The 20,551-nt window shown below is 39.0% G+C and overlaps 1 protein-coding gene across 3 annotated transcripts in view; it reads left to right on the top strand.

Annotated features, from left to right (window-relative positions):
• LOC119646298 (protein prickle-like) overlaps positions 1-20,551 on the top strand; it is a 453,548-nt gene that overhangs the window by 419,512 nt on the left and 13,485 nt on the right. For all 3 annotated transcript variants that reach the window (XM_038046715.1, XM_038046713.1, XM_038046712.1), the window contains 2 exons: positions 17,787-17,900; positions 18,032-18,160. In XM_038046715.1, the coding sequence (XP_037902643.1) occupies positions 17,787-17,900; positions 18,032-18,160 (243 nt within the window). The remainder of the gene's footprint in view (positions 1-17,786; positions 17,901-18,031; positions 18,161-20,551) is intronic.

Genomic DNA, 20,551 nt, shown 5'->3' on the forward strand with positions numbered 1-20,551 from the left:
TGTGTAACAAGGTCAATCTCCTTTCTCAACTTTTCGATCCTTTTGTTGAGTCGAAACACCCAGAACAGTGAAGTTCTCCTGCGCGTTCCTCTGTTATTCGCTCTAAGATGTTGATTATGGAGACGAATAACCGTGGCAGCAGCAATGTAGACGAGACTGTGAACCTCTATCGCAGTAATCTCACTAGCCAAACGAACAACCAAAATTCTGTCAACAACAGCAATGATGTTCGTTGTTGCGGAAGTAAACTTTAGTTTTGGGGTCTTTGGCTTAGCGACTGGGAAATTCTCAGCATGTTATGTGTATGCCACCTGGAATGTGGTCAAAGCCTCATTATAAATTGGGTCGACATCCCCAGTCACTAAGATTCTCCTGATTACTGATGTTCATGGAGTGCCTTATAAGTGGAGTATTCGTGTTGTTCAGTTCGGTCAAGTGACACTTCGTGGAAAATTTGTTGTCTAGTTAGTAGGGCAACTCACTATCACCCAACGTGATTGACGACTTTCTACTCCGGAACATGACTTAGTTCCGGAAAGCGGGTTATGAACGCGTCATGGGATCGCTGTCTCTACTCCGATGGATTCCGTTCCAAATCCATGACACGGTAATAGGGCGCAGACAATAAATTCGTTGAGTTGGTTCGTTCAAGCCATACGACGCCCAGGTCTTCCATCGCTGATGTTCGACGGCATAACCGCCAAAACATCCAAGGGCGAAGAGTCGCTTTGATGTTGTTGAGCTACTCGTGACCGTGTTGGGTGCTGTCTTCGTACCCCTGGGGTCCCATTGAAAGTATTTGAAATATTATCCCCAATTTCTTTCCCACAAGTAGTGAGGAAACAGTCACCCTTGCAACAGAGCCCCAATGTTGGTTACCTCCGTACGTAAGAAAGGTATCTGGAGGAAAGCCACTGAACTACAGGGTAACGTCACTGCAATTCATCCGATAAGCGCGTCGTTTACATCTTCAGAAAGAAGGAAAGGGGTTAGGAAGACGAACACAAATGGAAACGGGCTATTTGTCCGCGGCTATTTATTTAGATCAACTTGCAATATTATTACTTTGATTTGACTCAGGTATCTGACATCCAGTTATGACAACTCTGCCACCAGTAAGATTTGAGATTTGAACCGCCACCTTCCGCTACGACAGCCCAACGCTCTACCACTTAAGCAATCTGGACATATATATATATACCATATATGAATTGATCTTTTAGTTTTGTCCAAATAGAGACTTTTACGGAGGTGGTCGATTCGATTTAACAAATTTGGAAAGAAATTTGAAAAATTTCCTATTTGGGTGAAATTGTCAAATATTTAAACTGAAATGGAGGCTACAAAAATTATACAACAACAATTCATTCGGAAAATTTATATAAAATCAATACACATACACTATATAGGTAGCGAAGTAATGTTGACTTTGGTGACAACAAATGTAGGCACTGATCGCAAAGGGAAAATCGATACACTTGCAATGGACCCTAATCAACGTTTGGAGTATCAGAACCTACATTTCGAATTAGCAAATTTGCAATTGTGTAAAGCTAGAAAGAGCTATCAAACAAAGCAACTAGGCTATTGATGGAAAGCACCCGTGAGCTACAGGCAACGCAAACGGCAAATTCATGCCACAAGGTGGGCGGCGAATCGAAAGGTTGAAATATTGAAACTGATTACAATCACAATGAGGACACTAAGGTACGCGATGGGTGTATTTAATGAATACTCATTGCATTGTTTTGCAATGAGGATAGCGAAACAGCTTCTCATAGCATACCATGTACCCTAGCTGCTTAACCAGAGACACCTAGTCTAATATCAGGCTAATGAATAGTGTCGATACTACTCACTCTTTTGCATCTTCTTTCATATCTTAAAAACTATTCATAAAAAGCATTCCTTGCCAATATATTGTAATGCCACTTTTCTCAAGTGACGTTATTTTGAATGTTCAACGCAGGATGATTGATAACTAATTTAAGGTAGATATATTCAGAAATGATCTTCCCATTACCTGCTTAATACGGTAGATTGTAGGAGGAGTCCGCAATTGTTTGAGATACTCGCAGACCCTCCGAGTTAATCTTCATACGTTCAGACGGGGATTAAAACCGGTTTGTAAAGTAAAAGTTCACATAAAATACTATGTAGTTGCCGTTTAGACCTTCGGCAGAGCTAGAACAAACATCTCACTTTTTAGATCCATACGTCTGCTCCAAGTCAGCTGTCGGTCGAGATGTTTCCCGACGCATCCGTTCAATGTAACGAATGGACTTGTTCCTCCCTTGAGTGTAAAAATAATTTGGCAGGTGGTTTGGTTGGTTTTTACTCTCCAAGCTTTAAACCGCTGCTCAATCCTCGAAAGCACCAATTTCGTTAATATTTTTTTTTTGTATAGGGAATGAGGAGTCCTAAGTTCGCATCCACTTGATGTCGGACCAGACCAAATGGAGAGCAACTTGCTCCCACTCTTTATGGTCCACAGACACCTCCTCCAAAGGGTTGATACATTGCTTTCTACCCAACTATCCTACTTGGTCAATTGCATTCACAGTTATAATTACAAACGAGTTTATTAATAATAATTGCTTAAGTCATTGAAAAAAGTAATAACCGTGTAAACAATTCGTACAAAATAATTTGTTAGACATAATTGGAAATCGGTCATCGCCTGTCCCTAATTTTTTTCACTTTTTTTTTCTGCTAACCATTCCGGGTTCTGGAAGTAGAACAATTCAAGCTTTTTGTGAATTTTAAAACCTTTTCTTTAAACTTGATCTGCTTACGGGGAGATTGCTTTCACTCAATAAACTTAACCATTGGAAAACTGTTTGGCATTTTTATCCTCTGTTCCTTTTTACACTTCCACGGGAACTAGCATTTCCCTCCTTCCTTCTGCCCTTATCTTCCTAAATGAGAGATAAATGCTTAGGAGAACTTGAAATTTAAGAGTAGATCTGCCCTTTTTGGAACCTTTGTCAATTGATCGAAATTGGTAGAAAAACTAAAATGAAGATCGTCTATGTAGGTATTCTAGATGAAACCACTCTACTGGGGATCCAGGTGGGCAGAGAAGGAAATCTGAACCCGAGGTGAAAATCATGCACAAAAACTGGACTTGGGGTGAAAATCATTCGCCGAAACTGAAGCCGAGGCCCACATTGATTTCGCCAAACGGCAAAATATGCTTCGACTAAGAGGAATTTTTGACTTGAAGATTGAATTTTGTATAGGAAATTGATAGAAACGCCAATGAAAAGACAACAATTTTAGGTTAGAAAATAGTCCGGCTTAGAGGAATTTCGACTTGGATAGGTTCGAGAGTATTTCAGTTCTATATTGAAATAAAAGATGGGGTGGTAAAGTCGTTTATCAATAATGTGTCCCGAAAACGACCAACCAAATTACTATGGTACTATAATTACGTTCTTCAAAAATTTTATTATGTTATTACTTTTTTTTTTATTATGTTATTACATTCACAAGAATAAAAAATATTGTAAATTATTATCAACTCATAGAACGCCTGATGTCATTGATTTCCAAATAATCAAGAGAATTTCAGAGAAATTCATTCATATTAAGATGTTGATCAATGAAAAAATGAGGAGGGAAGATAATCCTTCCAGGTTGCTTCACGGAAAACCAAAGTAATATATAAGTATGTCCAAGAAAAACTTGTGCAATTGATCCAATTAAAACCGCCTATCAATTGGAGGAAGAACTCAACCTTCTAACAAAGAAAAGACAAGAGGCAAGTTGGGAAAATACTTATATTCATTATTGTCAAAATAAGGAATATACTGACTGCCCTGTAAATTCAATGAACAAATCGCAGAAAAGTGTAGAGCATGCAAAATCTGGTAAAGAAATCGACCAACAAGAAGCAAAAAGATCGTTAAACTTCCTGTCAGTCAAGTTAAAAGCCTTAATTAGCAAATATAAGACTAAGACCAGTCCAGATATTTTCAAATGTAACTGCACAAAATGGCACAGCTGCTTCCTATGGAAGCGAAGGATCTAAAACGATCTAGACAACAAATTTCTCCTATTAAACAGGAAAGCAGAAATTAAGTGTATTGAACAAAAATTAAAGTAAATGTGCTTCCTAAGAAAGCCTAATCATAACTAAACACATTCATCAACAACGGAAAATGACCGAAGTTGCAAGGATCCATAAACCAGGAAAGAAGTGGATGCGTTGAGATCGCTTTTCCTAACTACGGCCGAATTATTTGAAAGAGTGTTTTTGAAACGACTTAAGTAAATCATTGAGAATCGAAGCCTTATAACAGCTTACCGCTTCAATTCCCGTGGAAATTATTCCATAATTCTATAGATGAACAAGATCATTAGAAATGCATTAAGAAACAAGCAAGAGTGCTTAGTCATTTTCCTCTATATCGCTCAGGCATTCAATAAGGTGGCGCATCGGGGTATGCTGTACAAATTACATAAGGAGCTTCTGCAACAATTTCGACATTCTAAAGCCTTATGTATCTGAGCGGTTATCTAGAATGAAACACAAAGGAACATATTCTGTTTGAAATAAAAAACTGGTGCACCGCAAAGCAGTGTTTTGGATTCAACACACTCTTTCTATCTTCCAGCTACGAAACTAAAAAAGCGACATTTGCTGATGACGTTGCTATACTCTTGACGGGAAAAGAATACTGAGGAAACACCGTCGAAACTCCAAAAAGATATATAGCAGGGCGAGAAAAACCAAGTTAGATGGAAGCAAATCGACTTACATTAACTTTGTTTACAATAAAGTGAATCAACCAAAGTCATGTCATTTGCACAAATATTTGTACAATCAACGCTAATACTTAACAACTTAATACTTGTGACGTGGCAGGTCTAACATTTTAAATGCGCTAAAAAGAGCCTGTTTGCTCCAAAACCTTATACCATAAATTTCGAAAGCCCCGATTGTCAAGAAGACTATTGGCACTCTTATTTCATATCCTATTGCCTAACAGTATCCAAACCATGGCGCTTGTAATCTAAAAGCTGGCGGAAGCATTTCAGTTCCATGCTTCAGAATTAGAGCTCATTATAACATAGCTACGTTGCCTTATCTCCTCTTCCCTACAGCTTAGACATGGCTCCATCGAACTTATTTCTCTAAAAGCCAAGCCTGAGAGGAGTCATGAAGGGAAGCCGATTCGAGTAAACTGCTCCACAGCTATTGTAATCAAAGCCCAGTAACATTCCGACAAATGACTTCCAGATGGTTTTGATAACCAACAAACACGTTATATCCATGGTGTCGAAGCATAAGGGTCCAATTTTTTTATATCAACAGTCCTACTTCTTATTGGTCCAACCGTGTAGTACTAATTGTAACGAAAAGTTAGATATGATAGTGCCAATATTTGATGATACCTGTCAAGGCTCAAGAACATAGAGATCTTTTTAGCAGCAATAAACGTTAAATTCGGAATCAACTATAGAATTTGGGGCAAAGTATACGCAGTGCTGGCAACCTAGCTGCGGGGATATATATGGCGCAGGACTTACAAAAATGTCAAACGGTGATGAGCCTGATAAGAATAGGAAAATCAAAAATCATAAACCCTAATATAAAATTTGTTCGACTAACTTGAATTTCATTTAATAAGCATAGGAAGCAACGAAATTCAATGTACATACATAGATTTGATGTTTGAAAAATATTTGATGTACATATTACACCGCGTTCATACGTCATACGTGAAACACGAAAAGAACAGAAGAAAATCAAATACCATAAAGTCGTTGATTTCACCGCCTTTGTAGAAAAAAAACAAATAAGAAGGTGTGAGAGTCATAGGTGGGGCTAATTTCATTCATCGCAATACATACATTACAATATGTAAATTTTAAATGCATGGTAAATATACATGCATGTACAGCACATTCAAACTTACAGTTCCGATTTTCTCACCTCGGATTTCCTCTAATCGAGAAGTCAAAAGTCGGTCGTCGGTAGATACTCTATGCTACCTTGAAATATCCATGTACATGCTTGTACATACATATGTACGCACTACACACAGCTCGGTGTTAATCGAATCATAATTCATCAGCTCTGAATTGAGCACGTGCAAGCCATTTGAACTAGATAACTCAACATTCTTGAGTTGAATTTAAGTATTATTGGAATCTATTTGATGACCACGTTCTAATCTTCAACTCAGCTAAGAAATATACTTGAAAAATACTAATCCCACACTGACGACACGTTCCTGCTAGCGCCCAGATGCTTCAATACTACAAAGTAAAACAAAAACGAAATAACCCATTTTTAACGCTATTCTACCATCTACGTAAGTATAATAGATACATACTAAGTTTAAAAAAAACTAATCTGTGCCAAGAGGCTTTCCTAATAAAAGGGGCCTGATCAGAGGAATTTAATTTTTCTACCGATTATCTATGACTGAACTTCTACACAACATTTCGTGGACACTTAAATGCTGATATCATTCAGCATTAGGGAAATGAGATGCCATTTTTGCATAACAGTCATCCAGCCACGAGCAATTCATTCACACTAGACTACATAAATTTACATTTTAACACTAATTCGGTTCTAATTGGCTCTCCTGTGGTACCCCGGTCGGTGGGACATATAAAACAAATATGTAGTGCTAAAGGTTATCGACACGAAAACAACGCCAGCAACGCAGCCATTTATTATCTAAACAAGACGAATGTTACCTGGTTCGGTTAGACCTAATGAGGCCAAAAGGCAGCAGATGAACGGGAAACGAAGCACTTTTGTAAATGGCCGCTGTAAAAATTAAATTTTAATAATGAGAGGAGAAAAAATTCTTTATGCCTCCTTCCTGTAGTAATTAAGTTGATAATTTATGTCTCGATTTAGGTCCATATGTATGTCACGCCATAGGAGCGTTTATGGCGTTACGGTAAGTCTCTGCTTTGGGCTATTCTTCGAATACGACTAGGAGTTAAAATAGATTATAGCACTAGGAATTTAAGCGCAAGTCTTAACGGTAACTAACCCTACAATGTTCACTATGTAATATATTCCTAAATTCGGTCAACTGCTGTAAATGCATTTTAAGGTTTTGTGTAAAACAAAATCGGTTTACTGTCTGTCTAACTTTTTTTGGTGTTGGAAGGTGGAAAGGTTCAAAACCTACTGCTGGCTCCTGCCATACGGTGTGAGAAAAAGTTTCCCATGCTTGCTGAAACCACCTCCTTCTCCTTCGCTTACCCCGCAGCTTTACCATTTCGGAATTAAGTCACGGGGCAGGATCAGTTACGAACTGCGGCTCGTATCGTTATTTACTACTTTCCTCCGAAGCTCCTCCTTCTTCAGCAGATTGTGGGCCGCCTTCATTAATTTTTCCACCACCCTCTATATTTTTTCAAAGGCTAACATTTTATTTACGATATTCTCGGGTGAAAACCGCATCCTGGCCTCAATTTCCGCCTCTGCTCTGTGTACGGGGAACCGCACGCAGTTAAAACCAACATGCTCCGCAATTTCCGGGGAGCCGTCACGCCCCAAACGATAAAGGTATGCAAGGTATCCTCTGTGCCCGCTTAGGAATTGAGTTAGGTCGTAGTCAACTTCACCGTGCCTTCATTTGATTTATTTTGAGACATCTGGATTAACCCCATGAGTCCAATGTCCTTTAGTTAAATCATCCGATCTTTTTTGCCACTCCAAAGTCGCTTCACTTCGTGCTAATTGCCTACGATAGGTGCAGGGGGTCATAGAAGCTGCTTCGACTGATGTTGTACGATAAGCGCACAACGCTCACAATACACTCAATCGACACGGGGCTGCGATTTTCCTTATATCGCTTTAATGCCGATGCTGAGATTGGAGCTGCATAAAGCAAAATGGAGCTGTCAATTCTCGGATAAGGATTCGACGGTTTTGCCTAGGACCACCTACATTTGATGACATTCTTGCCAACAATGCAGTAACCCCAGGAGCCTTGGTTGCTAAATTCTCAAGATGGGGCTTGAATTTTAGTCTTTGATCCATCAGAACCCATAGGTATTTAAGCGTTGGTTGCAAATGTATGATGTGTTCGCTAATTCTGATCTTTATCGACGTTTTCTTCCTTCACTTAGTGATCAAACTACTTCGGTTTTATGCTCTGCGAGCGTGAGACCAGCGTCTTCTAGTCAAGAACTTATTTCAAAATTGCCTCGTTTGTGCCGACCTCGATCTCCTCAATATCTTGTGCCACTCCGATGTTGTCTCCGAAGCCAATGATTGTCACTCCTTTAGACAGTTGCAACTTTAAAATTCTATCATACATTATTATCTACAGGAGAGGACGGAGGACTGACCCTTGTGGAAACCCACAGGTTGGTTTATATGTCTTACGTCCATCGTTCGAACATAATTGCCTCTCCCGGAGGAATTCTATAACTTTACGCGCCAGGTATTTGGGAGCGTCCGATTTCGCTAAACCCGCAATTATTTTGCTCCATTTTGCAGTATTAAAGGCATTCTTCACATCGAGAGTAACTAACAGTTTTCGTTACCGTGCTGATCGTATTGACAGTAGATCTTGTCTTTTGGAATTCAAAGTGCTTATTTGAGAGGCCACCCTCCCTTTCTGTAATCGATACAACCCGGTCGAGAAGTTTGCGAATGCCGTTTAATGGGCCTATAAGAGGAAGGACCATCCAAAGGTTCATTTGGCTTCGGGATTAGGACAAACTTCTGTTTGATCCACTTGTGCGGGCAAACCCCTTCTTTGACCCACCTTGGAACTGTTTTAACGGCCTCCATTTCCTTGCATATCCTCTTGAAGTGTTCGGTTTTACTTCTACAGATGCCTGTCTGCAGTTCTTTCCTCGCTTTACTATATCGGTTTTCCATCGATATCGCTTGCCTCAGAAGTATTTCTTTGAACATTTGCTTGTCAAGTTTCTTGGATGTCTGACCCGCTGCTGCAATTTTCTTGATACGTTTTGCTCTTGTCTTACGCTCTATCTGGAAGATGATAGCCTTATCGTCGCTATGCGTGTATTCCTCGCCCACCTGCCATTGGAAAAACATAAGGTTTATACCGATCCCATATCCTGTCTCCGAAAAGTATTGAGGCCGCCAGCATTTGCTAGAACGCTAGAATGACATTCTGGCATGAAAATACTTCAACCATGTCTGTTCGTTTGTTTTTTGCCTGTCTTTCTGTCACACGCATTTTTCTCAGAAACGGTTATAGCGATTGACACCAAACTTAGTGGGAAGGTGGGAACCGTGAACGCTGACACATACAGCGAGCTATGTTCTTCTAAGTCGAATTAAGAAGAGGGTCCCCATACATGCAAAAAGCGGGTGTAAATTTTTTCACCAAATATAGCCATGTGGGATATAAATTGAAAAGCCTCGGTTAGTGCTTTCCGAAGCCGGTTTTAGTTTTGCCATTTGTTGGAAAGGTGGGGAGTGCCGGGGTTGAAAGTGATCATTTCTTTAACGGACCCATTCTCAGAAACTACCCTGAACTGAAAACTGAAAAATATGAAAAAAGAGAAGAAGCTGCCACTATATCAGTTCAAATAAAGTTAATAATGCAACGAAATTTTGCAGCAACCTGGGCTATATTAGCATGATCCCACCAATTTTGGTGGAAGTTGCATTATTACTGACAAAGTTATAATAAGGCAAAATTATCGCTTCTTTGCAAACTCAAGACTTTGAATGTCAATATCACCGAAAGTGGATATTCTCACATATGTATATATTACGTTGTAGGTATGGAACAAATGCGCACTAAAAGGTCTCTATGAAAGAAATACACGCCACACAAGTGGCACTGCAGACTTTCCGGTTTCCCGACGTATTATTATTATCAATTATCTACATGAATTATTCTGTTACCAAACAAAGCGCTGTAACAATGAACGATTAACTCCAAAAGTCTGCAGACGAATGAAAATTTGATACCTTTCCACCAAATGTGACTGTAGGAATTTATTTCAGTTACAATCAATTAGATTTTACCCATGTTTTGCAGTCACCGGCATTGAGTTGCTCTCATTCAACCTATAAATCCTACCCAACTGAAATATTTATAATTCATTCTAGTCCCTTATCGAAAATACCAAGAATGTACTCATCAAGGACTTTGTCTTCTTATTCTGTTCCCCTTTATATAGTAAAAAGATATGCTAATCTGGCTAGATATATTTGCGAAGTTTATACCTTGAGCCTATCTAGACCAGGAGTCACTCTGTATGTTAATGCTTGAGTTTGATTAGGCATCTTTAGGCTTGATAGATGCGCCAGGCCAGTTCTGCCATGAAAAGGCTAGGTAGTGTCAAGTTTAGCGCTCCATATCATTCAGTTCGTCTTACTTTTTTAAAGTGTTTAGTCAATAGTATTATTTTGTAATAGTTACAGCCTGCGCAACCATTGGTCTGATCAAGTCACCCTTTTAAAACGGTCATAAGGCCTCCTCAAAAATAAAAACCGTCCTGAAAAGTAGTTTTTTTAATGTAAACAGGTGTACACTGTAAAGGGTTAAAGAAACATGGAGACGTCTCTGTCCCTCATAGTCAACCAAAAAGTTAAATGTGGAAGTTTTTGTGTATTTGTTACGTAAAAATATTTGAGTGGATCGTAGCCCTTTTTGTACGCACCTCGTAATATTCATGCATTTATTATTCGCTTTAGTGTGATACTGACATTTGAAAAATTTTACCCATTATAATTTCCTCCAAAATTAAGACGGGGTTTCAGTCTATTCCTAAAAAATAGTAATACACTATTATTGACTTTAATGAAACACGCATCGGTGTGGTTTGTATTTTGAGTCCTAGGAACCGTATAGCGGCAGCTTTGTGATTTTTTCAGATTTTTCAGTTGGTAAGCGTCAGTTTCCAGTAATGAAAACCCAGTTCTAGTCCCCGTACTCACCGCCTTTGCTCAAATGTCAGAACTGATACCTGAACTGATAGGTTTGAAAAGTGCCAATCAATGCTTGATTTGATCCTGCACATGACCATATTCGTTGAAAAAATATTACACTACCTTTTGTATATATGGTGATTCCCCTTAAAGTCAAAGGAGATAGTGCCTGTAAAGGACAGCCGGACAAACACACAGTAAACCGATTTTAATACGTGTTTGTTTTATCATACACAAAAGCCTAAAAACGTGAAGCGTAATATAGGGTCTAATGTGGGGTAGTTTGAATGGAATCTTACTATTATTAACTAAGTTATATTGGGCTAAAGTTGTCCATTTCGGATGATTTCATTGTAGCTTGTAGCATATAAGTATCACATTGAAGCGAATAGTCTGACATATCAAATTCATATAAAAGCACCAAGTTTCCAGCTGTACTTCAGCTTCGTTTTCATTACATTGATTGCAAGGACAGAATGGTATCGCGATAAAATTTTTTTTATCTAGTCAATGTCTAGAGAAAGTTACATATCTAGCCCCAATCTGCGATATTGTGGTCAACACTATTATAGAGGCAATTCCAGTTAACAGCCAGATAAATTAATCGAGTGCAGATTTGACAGATTGGCGCCTATCTAGTTAATGTCACACTAGCCTACCTTTCCTAATTCTCCAGCCATATATATATATGCTAAACATATTGGTTTTTGATATTAATGAAAATCAACGCAGTGAACGTGTACTCATCACGCTTCACAATAAAAAAATTGGAAATTATCATTGACGAGCCGTCTGTGTGCCGTTTCACATATTCGGTAAATATTTTCTCCGCGATGTATTCCTGTTGATATTGTAGCTAAAACTGGAAAAAAAATAAGTGCAATTGGAGGAAGTTTGATGATTAACCTTTGCCCGGAAAGGCGAGCAAACAGAAAGAGGTTTTGCGTATTGCTGCTGTAATGATATTTGAGAGGGCATTTGTCTTTGTGTGTCCGGATAGCTGAGTGGTTAGAGCGCAAGGCTGTTGTACGGAAGGTCGCGGTTCAAATCTCACTGGTGACAGTGGAATTTGTATCGTGATTTGACGTCGGATACCAGTCGACTCAGCTGTGAATGAGTACCTGAGTCAAATCAGGGTAATAATCTCGGGCGAGCGCAATGCTGACCACATTGCCTCCTACAGTGTTCTGTAGTGTACCGTTACGGTCTTGAATGAAGTGCTCTAACACACTTCAAGGCCCTGATCCAACATGGATTGTTGCGCCAACGATTATTATTATTATTATTATTATTTGTCTTTGGATCGTAATGTTTATATGTTTAGATTGTTAGATCATCCACTTTAGTATAACACTTACATTAACTGACAGAAAAAAAATTACGCAAAAGTGATGCCTTTGACCTACTTAACTCTGTTAGTAATAGTGCAATTTCCACCAAGCTTATTAATTATCGTGCTCTATAGTATATTATATTATTGATTACCGCAAAACTTGATGATTGTAGGATACACTTAAAGGGGGTTCCCGGCCAATTTCTGATATCATGAATATGGTAATGTACTATAATTAATTTTATTTAAATAGGTATCAGTATGGAAATATTTTATTTTTTCAAATATTTGGGTTGGGTATTTTCTGAGAACAAGTCCTTGAAGTAACTGCCCTTGTCAACCCCCTCAGACCAATGTCAAAAGCGTTAATCGGGACCTCTATAACCACCAGTGAAGTGTTAGCCTCCAGGGAGAGCCTCCAGCTTGACTGGGTATCCCGTTTACGATGGTGAACATTTTGATAGTGGATATTGCCACTTGTTTGAGGAAAATTAGTAGGTCCATTGGAATGGGTACCCTATCTTTTATCATTACAGAGCTATAGCGTTTTTTGTAAATAGTGTTAAAAAGCTTGACGTTCCCAAAAAAAAATCACAATTTCCCACTCCCTCAAGGATTAAATCATGGATTTGATACAATTTTCGAAAAAAGTTGATAAAAGTTGCCTCATTATGTTAGCTTTCAAATGACATGTAAAAATAATGAGCTTAATTATGGAAAATTTAGGAATATTACGCATTAAATGCAAGTAAAGGTAATCTGGATATGGAGAAAATTCACGTAAATATTAGTAGTTCTATTGTTTTAGGGCATTAACTTTCAATTGTCCTTTTAAAAGCGGACCTACCTACCTCCCAAATTGAAGTTAATTCGCGCCATATAAACACCACGAGAGGACGGCTAATGGTGAATTAGGTACAACATGAGTTGTACCAAATATTTAACGACCCTGAAGTCTAAACCTTAATAAAACTTCGGCAATGGACTGGGCATGCTCAGCGTTTGGATGACATTCGGATAACAAAAAGGGAGAGCAGAAAGACGAAAGTCGGTATGAAAACCCCGAAAACGCTGGGCAGATTCTGTTGTCGAAAACAGCGCATCACTGTTCGCATTTCGTAATTGTAGGACACGACCGATGGATTCAGATGTCTAGAAGAAGGAAACCAATGCCCGAAATGGACTATAGAACCTTGACGACCAGACGTTTGCGTGAAACAATTCACAAGAGAGGAGAGATCGGAGATTGGAACCGGTATCCAGTCTAGACCTGCCTTAGTAAGGAACTGCAGACACCCCGGTTTTGCAATGCAGCTGACAATTGTGCGCTTAAATCAAGGAGTCATTCTTCGAAACTAAACAGCCGACAATCTGAAAAACTCATAATGAAGGCTCTTTTTGACATTTTTGTGTCAAAGCACTTCCAACGCCGATTATTGCTTAAATGAAGTTCACAGTAATATATAACTATTGTACATTTTCTAAATTCATTGTCATTGTATTATTGGGACTTTTCTAAAACTGGTTGATTGGATGAGCTCTGATAATAAGGCCTGTTACACTTTATGAGCCTCGATTTTCCTTATTTATACTTCGTATTAGAAGTTTGGTGAATCTTGAAAAGTACTTGTTCATATCCCGCATGACCATTTATAAAAAAATTAAGGAGCTTCACAAACCACACACACACAAAATTTGGTGGCAATAGGTTTAATGGGTTTCGAGAAGATTACGTATGGCAGACGTATTTGATTAAGTATCTATTTTGCACAAAACCTTCAGAAAAGCCTTCAAATAGTAAATATTACGTGGGTTTCTTGGGCTAGAAACTTTAAAGACATATCTTTCCATGTGTAGGTGGTGAAAAAGTGAACATTAAAGTTTATGACTGGCGTTTCCATCCAGGGCAGAGGCAACTCATCAGACGCTGCCTCACTTCTGCCCTGGGAACAGCGTGATCGAAGTTGTTACAAGGTTGTATTTACTCCCTTTTATTCATTCAAAAAGACGTCATGTATATGAATTTTAACGAACACAAATTCATCATCCACGGCGCAACAACCGGTATCCGGTCTAGGCCTGCCTTAATAAGGAACTCCAGACATCCCGGTTTTGCACCGAGTTCCACCAATTCGATATTCCTAAAAGCTATCTGCCGTCCTAACCTACGCCATCGCTCCATCTTAGGCAGGGTCTGCCTCGTCTTCTTTTTCAACACAAATTCGCTTTGCCAAATTTTACAAGAGGTGCGGCAACGTCTGACGAGTTCCCTCTGTCCTGGGCGAAATCGCAAATCATAAATTCTGCAGCTTGGGTGCTTACCCAAGTATGAGGGTTCCGTGGACCACAATCGTGAAAGCATGCTGCTTTCCAACTAGTCTGGTCCGCCATTAAGTGGATGGCAGACTTAGGAATCCCTCGATTCTTGAACAAAATTGTGAATATTAAGCTTTATTTACAGTGCCCGGATGGCTCAAGTGGTTAGAAAGCTGGGCTGCCGTATCGGAAGTCCCGGTTCAAAACTCACTGATGGCAGAGAGATTTGTTATCGTGATTGGATGTCGGATACCAGTCGACTCAGCTATGAGTGAGTTCCTGAGCCAAATCAGGATAATAATCTCGGGCGAGCGCAATGCTGAACGCATTCCTTCCTACAGTGTTTTCATTTTACCTTATTAACAATAATAATAATAATCGTTGGAGAAACAATCCAATTGGGTCAGGGCATTGAAGTGTGTTAGAGCACTTCTTTTAAGACCGCAACGGTACACTGCAGGATTAAAGTATCCTATAGGAGCCAATGTGGTGAGCATTGCGTTCGCTCGAGATTATTACCCTGATTTGACTCAGGTACTCGTTCATAGCTGAGTCGACTGGTATCCGACGTCAAATCACGATACAAATTCCACTGCCACCAGTGAGATTTGAACCACGATATTCCGTACGACAGCCTTGTGCTCTAAACACTCAGTTATCTGGACATAATTTAGCTTATTACTAATAACAATGTTCGTAAGTTTTCATTTTCTACAAGACAATACAAGACTGGAATACAGCTCTTGTTTCAATCTAAAATTCCACCTGCCAACAAGTTATTGATTGGAAAAAAATGATAGATTTCATTATACTTTATCATAGTTCTAAAAATATGGCTTAACTTTCCCCATGACTTCCTGACGCAAGCACTTTTCATTGACGTAGCTTTAGGAGAAAGTTAGCAAAGGAGTAGTATTTCCGTCATAGAAGAGTAGGATGCTTGATGTAAATAACTGCATGCAGTTCTGGAAACGCTTTGTAAAGGTGACATTGTACTTGAGATGGATGATCTGCATGCGGTAGGGAAGCAAGGTCATGGTGTCCTCAACAACCACGGTGGGAGATTCGTCGATTTCATTGGGTTGTGACTGACCAGTGGTGAACGTCTAATTAGATCGACCACATCCCGATCAGCAGCAGATTTAGGATTTGTCTTTTGAACGAGCGTAACAGGCATCGCTAATGCGCCTGCTCAATACATATCGCTTCCGTAGTCCGAATGTCGTATAGCTGCGCAAACGACAGAAACGTTAAATGCCTCGGCCGAGAACACTGACGTACACTGGGCCGCCATCAAAACTACCGTTATCTCTGGCGCGGATGAAGTTGTCGTCCATGCGACATAGACATCACAAGACCTGGCGGTGGAAGCGAATATATGAACGTAAAGCACTACAGTTCCGTTGATTCCTGCCGAGCGGAGGTAGGTGTAATGCACGGGAGCTGCTGTACCGTGGCGAAGTTCCAAGGGTAAGCCACAGTGTGAGCCTTGACAAAAGGATTGCCAATATTGTATTCGTAAAAGAAGCAGAAGTTCCGCAAAGAATAGCGATTTCGCTGTCCTATATCGCTTCATAAAAGAACTTACAGGTGATCGTAATGATCGTCATGACCCACCCAAAGCAATATCTTCTCTTGTACATGAAATGGCTAACGGTCATAGTAGGCATGTACAGATGGTTCTTTAAAAGAAATAAATCAAATTACCGTTACAGCAACTCTATCAGGCAGAAGAATGCGAAGCAAAACAACTGCCTTGATGGTGACGATTTGAGCGGCGTTTGTGTGCTGTCTCCGCAAATATATTAGCTAAAATGGTGAAATGCTGCCATTAAGACTGCAAGAGAACATACTGTTTCTGATCTGAATCCTCCTACGCTGACCAACTAGGCCCCCCCTCCACTGCGCACCAGCTCCATAAGTTTTTATCCACTTTGAGAAAATTTCCGGCAATGTGAATTGGCAGTGTATTCATCCTCCTTTATGCGAAGAAACTTAAAACTATTATCAGAGTGGCATATATTGGCAGAAGCAAAAACGAACCGGACTGAAGACAAATACTGACAAAATCAAGGTCTTCAGTTTCAGTTCAGTTATCACACCATTTCTATTTGCATTAGTGGGAAAATATCAACGAGGTTATATATTATAGTTTGTGTAACCAGGTAACGTTCTTTATCAACGACCTCATGCTTGCAACATGTAAGCGGAGAATTCTGGATTAAGATATCAAAATATACGTCGCCATATATCTTCGTTAATCACTGATTATTTTAGGCTCTAATTTTTTTTCCATACCTCGCTACTATAATGCAGGAAAATATCTCCTTATTTAAAGGGCGAACAGTCTTATGACATTCCGCTTTCGAGTTCGAAAGTTGGTTCGTCTTTGATAAGATTTCAAAGATTTGCTAAGTAAATCAACACAAAAAGCTTGCTGGTGTCCTTTGCAATAAATTACTTCAATCTTACACCTCCAAGTTGTAAACATTCCGTGGTTTACCAATTACGTAACATAACATTAAAGGGATCTCTCTCATTTAAAGATTAGTAGTTTGCTCCATAGGATTAACATCTCAAAACCGTTAACGTTCAGTCTTAACGAATCAGGGTCTAGTTTCACTAAAGATATAGAAAAGCTAAATTAATTCTGAAGTAGATCTACTCAACTATCATATCTCATAGAAGGTTATTAGTTGGTACCTTTGATCTCGAGCGATAAATAATTGCAGATTCGTTTCCACTGAACACGAGTCACCTTCGTAACGATAGTTTCAACTTTTAAGACCACCATCATCTAACAAACCAAGTTCTGGTTGCCATGAATGCTCGAGCGTGAATTCAATCTAAAACATGCATGCTTGGAATCGCTAGGAAATTGAAAGATATTTAATCTGCCGGCTATTCGCAACTTAAGTTTCTGCTAATTTTCAGGTTTCTCAACTTTATTTGTAGCATCCGAATCGAAAAATAAATCAAAATTCTTCGCTTGTTGTAGTCAATGAGGTCCTTGCAAAATGATTGGTTTTTGCAGAAAACGAACTTTTAACCTGAAATTATAGATTTTATCACTAAAGTGGGAATGATAAGTATTTGCCTGTAAACACACAAGTATATATAGAATCGATGAACTAGCTTTGCGCAAGTTTAATGCAGCCCTTACCACATTCTAATACCGTAATCACGTCGAGCAATAGCAAATAGCCATCATTAAACATTTCTGATTATTTGTTTCAGGTGCGATTGTACTTCTCACAGATACCTGACGACAAAGTGCCATATGTAAACAGTCCAGGCGAAAGATACCGCGTCCGACAACTTCTACAGCAGCTTCCGCCACATGATAATGAGGTAAGCATTAGCGTGTTATTTGGCTCTGACTTGCAGCGTAAAGTGCAATTATGCTGCACAAACGCCGGAGACATTGTACCAATGTTGCGGTTTTGTCTAGCAAATCTAAAGATTTTCATATCTGATTGCAGGTTCGTTACTGTCATTCACTATGTGAAGACGAACGTAAGGAATTGCGCCTGTTCTCAGCTCAAAGGAAACGTGAAGCTCTTGGACGCGGTACCGTTCGACAATTGATGACCGCACGGCCATGTGACGGGGTAAGTAGATGCAATTATACCGATGATATCTTGCCAGAAGCCACTAATTTGGCCACATCAATTTTTATTGTGTACTTTTTCTGTAAGACTACTGTAGGATTTTCCTGAAATTGAAAAAGACTAAATACAATACCTTCGTGTTTCTGCAGTTGAAACCAGAAGTGCAAAGTCCACTTTTAAATATTACGTTCTCTTACTCAAACTAGTCTGAATTTATTACAGCCTGCTTAATGCATTTTATTATAGAAGCAGAATCCAATTTGATTGCAGATACGAATATCTAGTATTTCTACATTAAGAGAAACACGTTTCTTCAAATGTAAAAATGTGCACAAGAAAGCATAGATCCTAGATTATCCACAATGTTCTAATTTTAAAATTTGATAACCGTGAACCACGAAATTTCGTTACGAACCTGTTTTTCAATTATCTGGAATTATTTAGATGGGGTTCATTCCAATAACCCCTCAAGAAGAGATTTGGTCAGCTATAGGGCGAAGAAAGCGAGCCATCCGAACTGAGCGGAGGAATTGCATTGCACTCTTGCCCTTTAATGGCTATAGTGTACCTGTTGTCTATAGTCAAGTATAATCAGTCCTGTAACCAGCGTAAATTTTAAGATGCTTCCTACTTGTAGATGTCTCAGCTCCTGATAATATCCTAGTTTGTACAAATGACAGGTCTTGTCCCAGAACATGTACGGAAGTTTCACCTTTTTCCTCACTGCAAACATTGTTCGCAAATATCCTCAGCTTTTCCTGGTGATGGTTTAATCGACCGTGACCCGTAGGGATAATCAGGATCATAGGGAGAACACTATGACCCGGAGGCACTTCTTATTAAGATACAGTCAATCCTACGAGCGTTTTTGAATAATTTCAGGATTTAGGGCTCCGTTGTTTATTTGTTTTGGAAACGCCGGTTTTCATGACGTTACCTTCAATTGATTACTAAGCTGATGCGGCATGTGAATAGCGAATATGCCACTAGGAAAATAAAAAAGGTGAAAATAATAAAGGTGTTTTAATGCGAAGAGCATTACACGATCACCTATATGAAGTGAAAATCGAGACTGGATACTATGGTGGTTTGGTTCCCAGTATGCTATCATCTCTTAGTCTCGGTTATAATGGATTTTGTTTAAGTTGTTCAACATTTATGTGAATAAAGGGCGTTCGATTTTTTCAAACGTTATTCATCTTTCCCGAACTAACTCATGGCTTTTACGAAACGTCTGAACATCTCGAATATTTTTTTTATCTTACTTGAAGACCTACTGGTATATAAATGACATTTCTGTTCGCTCAATTTCAAGTCTTCAGGAAGAGATTGATGAGTGCTAGGTATTGGTAAAGTCAGTTGGTCGGAAATAATCGGGCATTGTAATTGCATTAGGATCGCATGACTATCATTGCGTATTTAGAATACAAAGAAAAAAATATTTTCACTTTGTTCCTTTTGTCCTTTTCAAGCTTTTATGCCTGCTTGTGTCTCTATCTGATTTTCTGTTTTCCTGCCACATTCAATATATCCGGAAGCAGTTATACCTGTTGACAGTAAATGATGATCCGATATATCCAAATGTAGGCTTTATCATATAAATAGATTTATAACAATCATATAAATAGATTTATAACGTAATTGAATGTCGGATACCAGTCGACTCAACTATGAATTACTACCTGAGTCAAATCAGGGTAATAATCACGAGGGAGTGCAGTACTGATCACAATGCCTCCTAGAGTATACTGTAGTGTAGCGCTGTGGTCTTACCAACTACTGATATACGTTTGAGAACTTACCGAAAAAGACACGTCGGCTATGTGCGTTAAGGGGGTCATCCCGTGTGAAGGGCGTTTTCTTGGCTTTTTTCGAAATTTTTTGTGAAGAACTGGATAAAGATACAAATGCGAATGTTTCACCACACATTTATTAATATCTTGAGCGTACATAGTAATTTTTCCAGCCCGATCGCATAGTTACAGAGCAATTTATACACCTATCTCCAAAAAAAGGCGTTTTTCTGCTGTCACGCTAGAGGGCGCTGGGATTATCTTTAAGAAAAAAAAGTATGTACACGGCATTTTAACATACAGACTTAGCTACAGTCCGAAAACTAGGATTATTAAAAAATATTAAAAGTTAAATTTTTGGTGCCTTGTTAAACTTTTTTTTTGTGAATTTTGGTGTTTTTTCACGGCTTCTTCAATGAATAAAAAAAAACTACTAACTGCGGACCGTAGAAATATGTTCTGAATAAGTCGTGAAAATTTCAAAGAATTTCGTTGGATAGCCGATTATCAACATCCAGTTTCAAGAAAAACGCATTTAAAAAGTAAAATGCGAGTTTTAACCATAAAACCTTAACTGGCCATTAATTTGCTATACCTA

This window comes from Hermetia illucens, chromosome 1 (assembly GCF_905115235.1).
Source record: "Hermetia illucens chromosome 1, iHerIll2.2.curated.20191125, whole genome shotgun sequence".
NCBI lineage: Eukaryota > Metazoa > Arthropoda > Insecta > Diptera > Stratiomyidae > Hermetia > Hermetia illucens.